The sequence below is a fragment of the Fundulus heteroclitus genome, unplaced genomic scaffold, assembly GCF_011125445.2.
Source record: "Fundulus heteroclitus isolate FHET01 unplaced genomic scaffold, MU-UCD_Fhet_4.1 scaffold_82, whole genome shotgun sequence".
Taxonomy (NCBI): Eukaryota; Metazoa; Chordata; class Actinopteri; order Cyprinodontiformes; family Fundulidae; genus Fundulus; species Fundulus heteroclitus.
In genome coordinates this window covers 333,366-346,365 of record NW_023397274.1, presented here as the reverse complement: position 1 = coordinate 346,365, position 13,000 = coordinate 333,366, and the positions used below count along the sequence as shown (strand labels likewise).

Sequence of the window (13,000 nt, the reverse complement as noted above, 5' to 3'; positions counted from 1 at the left end):
TAAAGTATTTCACTTTAACTCATATTTAGGGTAAATTCTAAGCCTTCTTGTGACACTGGTTTCACAAGTCTTTGTTACAGGGGGGTTCTGCCCAGTCTATCCTTTTTATAACAGGACCGCTAAATCTCAATGTGCTTTTTGGGAAACACTGAGGTCTGGATTTTGACTGTGTCATTGCAGCATCTGATAAAACTGCCCAAGAGCCCAGGCAGTCTTCCTCTGTAGGTAGGGTGGACTGAGCCCCAGAGATAAGGTGAGGAGCTCCATCATCCAGGGGGAGCTTGAAGCACTGCTGCTCAGCCTCGAAAGGGGTTCAAGAATCTCATCAGGAAGCCTCCTAGGAGGCCTCCCTTTGGACATTTTTCTGCTCATTTCCATTGGAAGGAGACACCGGGACAATAAAACCTGCAGGAGGAGCTACACAAGTCTACTGGCCTGGGAATGAGGTGGAAGGTTTTGCTGACAGGGGGGGATATCTGTTTTAAACTCCTGGACCCCCGCAAGATAAACTCAGATAAACTGGAGACAATGTCTGGATGGACTTTAAGGATGAAGGGCCTTCGGAATATTGATCCCCCAGAAAAAAAGGCTTCTGAAAGATTATTGCTCATATCCTAAAATGCACCGATTACTGTGGACTTTTACTGTAATTGCCTTTCATCTTATCAAGGAAATGTATTCACCCAATTATCTGGATCAATGTGTGCTTCTGTGCTTTTTTTTTGTTTCTCTTGTTGTGTCTCTGCTCTGTCTTCTCTAACCCCCAGTCGGTCGAGGCAGATGACCGTTCATACTGAGCCCGGTTCTGACGGAGGTTTTTCCTTCTCGCTAATGGGTGGTTTTTCTTTCCACTGTCGCTTCATGCTTGCTCAGTATGAGGGATTGCTGCAAAGCCATGGACAATGCAGACGACTCTCCCTGTAGCTCTACACTTCTTCAGGAGTGAATGCTGCTTGTCGGGACTTTGATGCAATCAACTGGTTTCCTTATATAGGAAATGTTTGACCAATCTGTATAATATGATTGAGTTTGACTTTGTAAAGTGCCTTGAGAGGACATGTTTCATGAATTGGCGCTATATAAATAAAATTTAATTGGATTGAATTGAATCTCACTGGATTATTTTGTTAGATTCTAATACGTAATATTTTATCATTTACGTTGCCAGATGCTGGGAGAGTAACTTGGCAGCAGTGAGTTTTACTAGAATTAGCATTTTTAGATATAAATGCAACAACCATGCAGGAAATGCGTTAGTTTAATTGCATCATCATCATCATCATCCTCATCATCTTACAGCAGTTAAACAAAACCCCCGAGGCAACAGGCCAGCCATGGTGGATCTTTGCGAGGCCAGTTGCTCTACATGTGCCAGACTGCATAGTACCGTATAACGCCAACTGCAGCCTCAGATATCCGCCTAAAGCAAATAGATTATCTGTCCGGCTACAAGCCTCAGCCTTCATACGCTGGGAAACAGCTGCACGCCGAAGCCGAGCCTCATTTCTGCTCGGACGTCCCGGTTTGAGAGCTGCCGTTTTGTTTTCTGATTCTAAACGATGTGAATATAAGACACATATTTATGTTACCTGGTCCAGATACGGGCGGCTCGGGTTTGTGGGATTTCTTCGGGTCCAGCCTGTCTTTCTCCAGCTGTTTTCGGGTACTCCGCTGCCGGGCCTCTCTGAACATGGGCAGCGCGTGAGCTGGAACAAACAAAACAGAAGTGAGTCGCTGAGGTTAAACACAGTCAGGTGACCCCCAGCAAACGAAAAACATAAGAGCCAGCAGCGGCGCTTTTTAGCTAGCCTCCTTCTGCCGTAGGTCACGGCGACGAATTCAGCGCCTGTCTGGGTTCGGAGGGGCGCGTTGGCGAACGTGTGCGCGATTAGGCGTGAATGAGTGCACTCCGAGTGGCGCGAGCGTGTGTGGGGCGACGGAGCATCTGCTTTAGGACGTGTGTGTGCTCTGCTCTCATCCTCGGGGGGTTACACTTTAGTGAAGAGCTAGATTAAGTGATTTTCCATTCGGGAGCGCTGTCGCTGCTCGGTGTTAATTCCTCTCCTCCACGCCACATTAAGCAAAAAGGTTACTGCTGACAGATTCCCTCGCTTTTCTCAATGGGCCGTCACCTGCTTCCCGTCCCGTCTAATTTTCCGGTGCCGAGGCATCGAAGTGCGTCACTCGCCGCTCGGAGCGGGCGAAACGCTCGGCTATTTCACACCCTGTTGGCATGACGATGGGCTCACATGATGCGTCTGAAGAGGCTGAAGCAGGCCAAAAAGGTAAACGTTGCCCCGGAGTCGGCGGGCGTGAGAGGGGAGGCACGCGCGGAGGAGATGACAGCCTCATGTGTCGGCGGTTTTGCCAACGCCAGCAGGAGATCACGCCGGCGAGGGCGAGAGGGGAGCTCGTTCCTCCCGTGGTTCCCGCGTGACAGGAAAGTACATGGCGCTCGCGTGGCTGTCGGTTCAATAATCCACACCCAAATCCATCAGCTAATGGACGAGGTGGACCCATCCAAGCTGTCGTTCCTTCCCAAAAAAGCCCAGCCGCGACGCACGGAGCTTGTATGAAAATCTGAGCGTGCGGGGCGGGGGGGGCGAGGCAGTCTGAGAAGAACCGGCCTCTGTTCACCAAATCTGTTGTCAAATGTATCTGCATTGACACGTTGTCCCGTCACAGGGCGACCACGGCGATCTACAGAGGTTAGAGACCCGATGCAGCGGGGTTTTGAAACTCGGCTGCCGTGAGAGATGAATTAAAAGAAGCGGGGAAGACGTTATTCCTTGGAGGCACGTGTGAAACGGCTCCAGTGGGACTTACGTGTGATGATGTAGTCCTGCGTTAGCGTCTCTGCGTGCTTCTCTTTCCGCTGGCTCTTCACCACGCACAGCTTGGCCCCCCTGGAGGACAAAGATGATTAGAAAATGAGCGACACGTTCCAACATGCTGAACAGTAGTGAGGTTGTTTTTAGACAATCTCTGCACCTACGATATTATATCAGCAATCAAACATAACACAAGGTGTTCAACTTACCTTTACAGACATTTATAAAACACAAAAACAGACTATATCAAGTGTTTTTATGACTAAAACATAAGATATTCAAAGATTGGGGTGGGTTTACTGTTATTTTGTTGAATGTAACCATTTGTTAATGATTTTAAAAATTTCCAATTTCCATTTTAAAAACTCAAATATTTCCAGACTCCATTTTCCAGATTATTCAATATGCATTTACAAGTAAAAACATTTCCGTGGTTTGGTTTTATTTAGTCTTTTTTTTTTTTTTTTTACATTACAAATCATGAAAGTGCTGATGTTGGCTTCTGATTCAGAACTGAGGTAAACAGCCATTTCACCATTTTTGGCATCTGGACAAACTTAGATCAGTAAAAATCCTTAATGGCTGGAAAAATATGTACTGGATTAAATAAAGATCTTTTAAATCACAGGTTGTGATCAGTAATATTTACGCAACATCCCCCCAAAAATTGTTATTTCAATGCTTTCATGCCATCTAACCCAAACCAAGTTCAAAAACCTCTGGTTTGGTTTTAAATCCAAAAGTAAAAGGATTTAGACACCAAAAAAAAAAGAAAACTGGTCAATGTTTTATTTTAGAATTAGTTTTATCCATCAATAACAAAAAAACTAAAACAATCATTGTTTAAAAACTGAAATTGTGATGTGGCAAAACAAAATAAAAGGTTTTCATCTACATGTGAATTTATGTAAAGCATCGTTCCTTCAGCAAGTCAGATTTTATATATTTATACAACAGGATAAAATAAAATCCTTGAAACTACAACTTATTTCTTCAGTCAATTTAAACATTTTCTGCCTAGAAAAATCCTGCTTTTAGACTGTGTGGGGTAGAAACTACCGAACATAAAAGTTAGAGGGGTGAGAAAATCCTAATTTATTTATTTGAAAATAATTTTTGTCAGAAGACAAAATATTTGAATAGTGTGTATGCAATTGAAGTTTGACCCGGACAATATGCTATGAGGGCCCATTCCCTACTATGTTTAGGGCTGAGGAAAAAGGTGATCACAATTTGTCTGTCAAATATTGCAATGGTGATATTGGCTGTGATCAGCTCACATATTTTGGGGAAGACCCCAAGCCAGGATTTGAACCCAGGACCTTCCTGCTGCAAGGCAACAGTGCTTTTTTTTTTCCATCTGTCATATTGGACACAATCCATAGCATTTTTGCTGCTTTGTTTGTAAATAAAATGTTTAAATTATAATCACTCGGTCATCTGTCTTTGCTTATGTGGAATAATGATTTAATAATCCCCAAATCCTGTTCATATTTATTTATCTTTATCAGCACCTTTCCCAGTGTTGACCTTTAACAGCCTGTTCTAGCCTAGTAGCTGGTTGTGATGTCCTCCAGCAGTTTATATGGCTGCAGGAGAGCCTAAGCTGCTGGAGGACATAATAGTAGTAGCTAAACCTGTAGGTACACCTGGTCAGGTGTTCTGTTAGCTGTGACATCATCCAGGAGAGACATTTCATCTGCCATTACCATATAAGATAGAAAGGATTCCTAGATCAATGTGTGCTTCTGTGCTTTTGTGTCTCTGCTCTGTCTTCTGTAACCCCAGTCGGTCGAGGCAGATGACCGTTCATACTGAGCCTGGTTCTGCTGGAGGTTTTCCTTCCTGTTAAAGGGGAGTTTTCCTCTCCACTGTCGTCTCATGCATGCTCAGTATGAAGGATTGCTGCAAAGCCATGGACAATGTAGACGACTCCCTGTGGCTCTGCACTCTTTCATGAGGAGTGAATGCTGCTTGTCAAGATTTTATGCAAATTAACTGGGTTTCCTCAGACAGGAAACTTCTTGACCAATCTGTCTGTATGATTTGATTGAATTTGACTTTGTAAAGGGCCTTGAGATTAAATGAGTTGTAAATAAAATTGAAATGAATTGAACAGCTGTTGCCACCGCAGATTTAAATTCAACCAGGTGAACTTTTCATTGGTAATTAAGAGCAAAGATTGATTTAAGACAACTAGTCTAGAGTGAACGTACCTGTGACTTTTAACCGGATCGTAGTACACCTTGGCCAGTCCGTTCCCGGTACCCACCATGATCTGGTTCAGTTTGGGATGCCACAGGCAGCGAACAACACTCTGAAACAAAGAATTAAATTAACTAATCAGTTGCATTTTATTCATTGCATTTAAAGAGGTTGCACTGTATATAGGGAAGACCCCAGCACTCTTTTGGTTTTGAGTCAAACCTGAAAGGCTCGTGCTCGTCCCACTCCGCCAACAGAAGATAACAACCGTATTTTATCCCAGAGAGTAGTGAGCGTGTGTAACCCAGGTCAGATGTGTAGGTACAGTGGGGAGAAGTTCCAGTGTGCTCTGCTGCTCTAGTTGACTATATTTGGTTGGTGGGATGAGGGCTGGATCCCTCAGTCTGTTTGTGACAGATGGCCTGGTGCCAATAGGCGAATGCGACCACATTTATCCAGAGATGTGTGTGTGTGTGTGTATGTGTGTGTTTGTGTGTGTGTGTGTGTGTGTGTGTGTAAGAGAGGGAGAAATGTAAGCACAGCTGTTAGACAGTGATGAAGCTCTTCAGCTCATTGTGATATGGGAGCTGCAACAGAGCTAGGAAACTCCCACAGTAGCGACTCATTTTTTTTCACCCCCATAATGTCCCAGTGCTTTGACTGGGGGGGGGGGGGGTATATCTAAAGCAGTTTTGTGGGATGGGGGGGCTGGGTAAGACCATGCGTACAGTGAAAGCTGCTTAACTCCCAGCTGTTCAGCCTCCCACCAGGACACCAGAGGAACGCGCCTCAATCGTATATATGCAAAATAAAACATGCACACACAATCAAAGCAGCAGACAGATGAAGAGGTATGAGGAAAAATGGCGGCATGTCTAGCTCACAATTTTCCTTTAATCTTGCAATAGGAAAACTAAGACCATGCATTAAAGGTGATTGTTTTTTTCTTAATTCGGTGAAACCAGTAATCTGTACGTGGATAAATCCTTTTTTATGAGATACAGTCATTTAAAGTGTGCCTCTTTTAAAACTCCAGAGTTTCATTTTGCACATATCTGACGTTTTCAATTATTTTATAATCTGCCAAAGAATTTAATTTATACATAAAAAACCTCAGAACTGAAAGAGAATGTACTTTTTTTTTTTGCAATAAAATAACTCCCAATATAGTAGGATTATACCTTCACCTAAGCTATACACTCCTTGTAAGGCACGTATTGCGAGGATCACTGGTCAGTTAGATCAATCAGTCCAAACCTTTTGCCACATGGGCCAATATCATCATGCCAAAAGCAGGCCACAAAAGTATGATTCAGTTCTTTAGAACACAAACCCCAAAGTTTTTGTGATTTTGTTCAACAATCAGCTCAACATGCCATATTTTTGTGAAGCACGTGTCATTTTGGGGGGGGATCTGAAAATCATTGCTGACCACGAAATGTAAAAAAGGTTCTGTAGTTTTGTCATAGACAAACCTAAAGTTTTCAAATTATTGTGGAAGGCCGAAACATTATTTTTATCTCGTCTACTCTGAACAAAGAGAACTGGATTTTAGTCACTTTTCCTTTGCTATGTTTAACTAAATTTAATAATATATTAAATGCAGATTTTGGTACATCAAGGTCTGCCAGTGAGTAAAAGCTGCAGGGTACATGCCGTCCTTAAAAGGTGAAACATTTTTTTTTGCTATAATTGAAAAAAATGAAAAAAATCCTGCGACAGACTGGCGACCTGTCCAGGGTGTACCCCGCCTCTCGCCCAGTGAACGCTGGAGATAGGCACCAGCAACCCCCGCGACCCCATGAGGGATAAAGCGGTTTGGAAAATGGATGGATGGATGGATGAAAAAAATGAAACTCTCCATCAACCAACTGTGCAAAAATGAGGAAGGAGTTGAAACACTCATGTAGAGAAGGCACCCTTCAAACCAGAGACAACTGGAGCACTTTGCTCCCGAGGAGTGGGCCCAAAATACCTGTTGACAGGTGCAGAAATTGTTTGACTGCATTGATTGCCTCAAAAGCTTGCACAACAAAATATTAAGTTACAAGTGCCACCATTTTTGCCCAGGCCTATTTATTTCTTCTTTTTTTTATGATTCTCTTGAGCCAAATTCTCATTGGCTAATTTCCCGTAAATCTTTATTTACTATTACTTTTGGCAGTTTCAAGTTATTTCAGTGATCAGTATGGGTTACCAAAATAAGACATTACTTTGATTAACAATTTTGTCCACGTCTGTAAATCCAAAACACAAAATGACATAATTTCTGGATTTTTTTGTGGCTTATCTCAGCAAGAAAAGCCTGCACAAAATCATTTTGAGGGCCACAAATGGCCCCTGGGCCGCACTTAGGGCACCCCTGTTGTAACACGACAACAGGTGAAAAGGTTCAAGGAGTATCCGATATAATTCTCAATATAAATCTGTTGAATTTCTGCTGAAGAAGACACGTCCCGGAACGTGCTTCAATGAGTAAGTAAGCATTATCAGCTGAAATCCCCACATTCTGTGCGTGCTCTGCTGAAAATGTGCGATGGGTTACAAATTGGCCCTGTCAAGAATGCTACACCAACAGTGACAGTCGCTCCATTCGCGCAACAGAGGAGAACAAAGCAAGAGATCCGGTTGCACTCCCGAGGTACCATCAAAGAATCTGGGTTAGCGGCCCACAGAGAGATCAGCCTGTAGTAAATGGTAAATCCCAAATATCCAGCCAGGTACCGTAAACTCTGTCCATTTGAGTTCGCTGAACGGCCTCCACGGCCCCAAACAAATCACTCTGTCAACACTCTGGAACAAGTTTCAGAGAAACAGGACTGCAACAGCCCAGTTGAGGCCCATGCCACAACTGTATAGACACAGACACACACACACGCACACAAAACAAAGTCGGCAGCCAAGCCCGGCTCGGTCGAGTTTAATTGTTGGACTTCTTTCCAGAAATTCAGAGAGGCATGTTTATACTCCGAGAATCCCTGTTTACACTTTGTGTCCGCAGAGTTGCATCATGGAAGACGAAGCTTTAATCAAGTCTGCTCTCCAGCAGCAAGATTCAGACCTCTTCGTCCCCCCCCGGATTAAAATACCAAAGGACCGAACAAAGACGAATGAGTTAAACAGCCACTTTCACAACGTGTATGCTAATTGTGAAATAAAACTAGGCAACAGTAACGAGACCCGACCGTGAGCTGTAATCCGTGTTCAGCGCTGGTTGGAGGCCAATCTAAAGCTGCGGGAGAAAGGAAAACCAAATGTTTACCGTTTAAGGCCCATGCTGGGATAGCTACTGTCCACCAAAGCAGAAAGTGTGTTACTTGAACAACTGGCAAAACCGTAGGAGAACTGAGCCGAGCCGTTCCGTCTGCCTCACACCCTTTTTAATGCGCTTGGATAAAAGCCTCTCCGTTCAAAATAAGAGCAACTCAGTGAAGAAATGATGACAGTTCCAAAAGAGGTTTGTACGTATTCAAAACATCTTTCACGCAGTTCATATTTTCATATAACTAAATGTCTATAAATGCTGCTTGATGGTTCCTGAAGCTTTTGCAACCGAGGTAGCTTAAGCATGTCTGATTTATTTACCAAACAGGCCTGAAACGCACAGGCCAGAATCCGGTTTTGGGCTTATAGAGACACCTTAGTTAGAAGTGATTGGCCTGTCCTTTCACTCAGATGCCCGGTGAACACCTTTATTTGAGCTTACGGCTGGACAGCAATTCAATTACAATATATATCGATCGATAGACGTATATCGATGATAGGGTCAATAAAAAGTTCAATAGAAGAAGAGTTTTCCTACCTTTTGCATTCCAGCCAATCATGAAGGTTAGTGTTACCATCATTTAAATCTTCCCAACCAATCACATATGCAGACCGAGGAATCAAGCTCCGCCCACTTCAAAGAGTTCAGAGAGCATGTGTTCTTTTTTTTTTAATTTGCAGTTTTGGTAAAAAGTTGGTTGAATAAAAGGTTGAGTTTTAATTCAGTGCTTGTGTGTTCTTTATCTACAAATAGGTCGCTAGACAAGGGGATAAAATGGCCAGAACTTAAAATATATGTTTTGAATTTGTTGATAATTATCAATATCCATCAATATGATGTATCTATATGGTTTTTTTCTATATCGTCCAGCCCTATTTAAGCTGCGCTTAGATTCCTGGGCCATCAGAGCGACAGTCGGCCGACGTAACCATGCAGTAAAACAGCGCTGACTTTAGGGTCATGGAGGGGAAGTTGATTTGAGAGGACCGATCTGCTGCCCAAACCTCAGACTGTGACAGGATGGGGTTAAGCTTTTGATGCAGAAGCATAACATTAAGGAAGCGTCACTGTTAAGCTGAGCAGGTGGGTGGTCATCCTAAGTTTACTTCAGAGCTTCATTTTTGGCCTGATAAATCTGGCCACCAGCAGATGTGAGCATTTGCAGTGATCAAACCTTCAACTGCATAAAAAGGCACGTTGAGAGATAAAGCAGTGTTTGAATGGTGCCAAAATAAATAAACCCTAGAATACAAGAATCTCTCGAGGGGAAATATGCATAAATTATATTGAATTTTAAAACACTTTAAAAGCTAGTAAATAATCAGTCTGCAGAGTGTTTGCAAATTTTATTAAAGTTAAAGGGGACAGTTGTAGTAAAGATGTTCTAGTAAAAGCTTGTTTTAAGCAGTTAATAGCTTGTCTGTTTCAAATAGTTTACTCAGCATCCTGTTTTAATATAAATCCAGATCAGCTGGAGCCTGAAGTTAATGACTAGTCAGCCATTTGCCATGAGCAAGTAATTTCCATAGACAGAAAACTGGGTAACTACCCAATGGAAAAAGAAGGCAGTTAAAAAAATAAATAAAATAAAATCAATAAAATGGTGTTCACTTTTACTGCTTTTTAATTTCTTTATACCACTTTACTTTTATATCACACAGTTACTTTGATCAGAAATAATTTGGTGGTCTTTAGTCTGCTTCCCATGTAAATAATCAGTGCAACCAGCGGAAACGTTAACATGGTTTCTCATATTTATCTACAGCAGTTTGTTAAAGAAATGAGCGTGTGAGAGATTTGTGATAAAGCTTGATTCAGAGACGCCTTAAAATATCGAAATATTATTTTTGGACCATATTACCCAGCCCTAGTATTGTTTTACCAACAGTGGCCATTGTGTCTAAACAAACACTTGCCACCAATCGTTTCATGCTGAGTTGAACAGTTAAGCACAGCTTAAAAAAAAAAAGATTTTGCAATAAAATGACTTTGAAATGCATTTTGAGACTAATGTTGGCTGCATTTGTATGTTTAACAATTGCTTTTGTCAGAGTGTCCATGTTTTTGCCTACTATACAACAAGACGGAAACTGGAATGTAAAAAGGCGGAGATGATGTAATCTGCATCTGGCCAGTTTCAAGTTGCGAGCTAATTGTAACACAGCATAAGTCCTTATAACAGGGCTGTTTGCTGCACTGCACCATGGGGCTTGTAGTTTTGATATAGAGTAATATTGTTTTAATTTCTCAAGCCAGATTTATTTTAGATGTATTTCTAAAAAACAAAACAAAAAAAAAATACATGGAAAAGGCAATTAATGAACAAACATGCTAATTTAAGACATTACTAAATGTGTTTTAAGACTTTGTGTGGAAATTCTTGGCACACTTGAGACTTTCTAAGGCTCAAAATCTAGATGATTTAATTTGAGACATTTTAAGACACTGCAGAAATCCTGTACGTTGTCCACTGTTTATTCGGGGAGGTGGATTTCTGTGCAGAGTCTGCAGGAGTTTATGACGACGCAGATGTTAAACAGAAGGCAAAGAGGTTTTTTTACCGTCCTTCAAGAGAAGCTGAGCTTGAGCTTTTCTCACACAGCCAGACGCTGGAACAAGTGAAAGGGCAATGGAAAAATCACTTCCAAATGTTTACCCTCCCCTCGGTAGAGTGCAAGAGAAGACAAACGTCCACAGAGTGATGCAAGGGAGCAGAGTTGTGGCGTTCTAAATACACTCTATGACCCAAAGTGTGTGTCCTTTTGTCTGGGACTTCCTAGAGCGAATCTGGGTGCAAACAGAGTCTGTCAAGAACATAAATCAACAATTGTAACTGCTTGGTCTCCGAACACCACTTCACCTCCCTCCCCCCCCTTTTTTTTATTTTGCAACGCCACAATTATGACCAAGCAGCAAAAAAAAATGAAGTGTACTTTAACTGATCACATTGTGATTGACATCTTCAACGAGCAAATGCGAGCTCTGATTTTTTTTTTTTTTCTAAAAAGGAGACAATAACAGAGCCGAGATCATTACAAGTAGAAATCTGTGCTTCGTTTTGAGGAACACTCACGCAAACAATCCTGGAACGAATCATCGCAAAGACAGATCATTGCTTCGGCAAGAGCGCTTCTTCCTAGCGTCTGGGTTGACGGCTAAAGCTGCTATTTTTAGCACTTTTCGGCATCAGAAGAAATAAAAAGAGAAATAACAGAAAGCAGTCAGTTCAGTCTAGTATCTTCAGACGGCTGCACTGACAGAATCCTGTTACTGTCACAGTTAAGTATGAGCAGACTTGAAAGCTTACGTTTATCTTTGATGATTTCCCTCGATTTGACAGCTGAGCCCTAAAGTATTGCATCACATGTGCGGTATTGTATGTATGTGTTTAGCGTGAATGGCACGCTAAGGTTTGAAAAGCTCCCAAAAGCTCCTTAAATGTGTTTAATCAAATGTTCGGAGTGCGCATTTCTTGCCTAGACAGAAGACATTAACCTCTTTGTTATGACTACAGACAGATCAGAAGGAAGAAGGCAGCAGAACACATGTTTCTATAGTAGGCAGCAACTCTGCACCGCAGTTTAACACCTACGGCTGCCTGACTCCGCGAAATGTGTTTCTCGGAAAGCGGGATTAGTTTAACGCACGCCATTTGCTACTGTGAATGGAACATGTTGATTGCTACCGCGGATAATTTAATTTTAAATACAAGTCAGCATGTTTAGGAGCTTCGCAACTGTCCTGCCAGCAGTTTATGGGAATAAAATAAAGAAAGGATCACGTTCCACCATTTTTCCCTCAGAGTTTGCCTCTAGCCGTTTTAAAAGGTGTTCCTCCTTCGCCTTAAAGTTTCCCCAAATCCTGCATTTTCCACGTGAAAATTGAGGAAAATTAAATTTGTTACTAAAATACAACCAGATTCAGACATATAAGATGTTAAGCTACTACTACACAAGTAGAGAAAAAAAGCCTCTTCTTTAAGCAGAATGAAAATTTGCTTTGGACTTAAATGGCAATAATATCCAATGCCACTTAATTTGTGCTTCAACTTTTGTTTGTGATGCCAAATGTCAATTTACGTACAACAAACCCAGCTTTCTCATTGCATACCCAAATAAAAAAGTTAAAAAAAATGTGCTGCCGTCTGTAGTTTACACATATTATAGTGTCTAAGTATTGTAATGCAATGCCTTATTAAACCAAATAAAATAGCTGTTGATTTAATATAATTGTCAATCATCACTGCAAAATCAAAATGTTCAGTATTAATACTGCAAAGAAACACTTGGACTGCAATCTCTGTCATGTTTCTATGCAAACTAAGGATAAATAAAAACACTTCTTTAAGTTAAAAAGTTTTTTTTTTCAAACATTTAAATTAATGTAAAGAGACATCATTGGAGTGAAAATGTTTTGACTAGAGTTGCTCAATATCTAATTGCTATTTTATTACTGAAAACTGGGATAACTACTCTAATTATGATTAACACACATTTTCCAGACACTTTTATCGTTTTTTAACATTATATAATGTCTCTGTGAGCTTCTGCATCTCTGCCTGTCAGGATATACATTAGATGTGGACAGTAAGGGCATTAAGAGGTCATCCAAATGGCCAAATAAATTACTAACATGCAGAGCATGCATGCCCAATAGTTGTAATATAATACCCCGCCAAATATTGGAACCATGCAGTCCT

At 41.5% G+C, this 13,000-nt stretch overlaps 1 protein-coding gene across 1 annotated transcript in view; it reads right to left on the bottom strand.

Moving 5' to 3' along the window:
* The window catches only part of LOC105930826 (WD repeat-containing protein 70), a 54,040-nt gene that overhangs the window by 3,466 nt on the left and 37,574 nt on the right, over positions 1 to 13,000 (bottom strand). The window contains exons 14-16 of the mRNA XM_012869214.3: positions 5,048 to 5,148; positions 2,827 to 2,906; positions 1,590 to 1,706 (exon numbers count right to left, since the gene is read on the bottom strand). Coding sequence (XP_012724668.2) covers positions 1,590 to 1,706; positions 2,827 to 2,906; positions 5,048 to 5,148 — 298 coding nt within the window. The remainder of the gene's footprint in view (positions 1 to 1,589; positions 1,707 to 2,826; positions 2,907 to 5,047; positions 5,149 to 13,000) is intronic.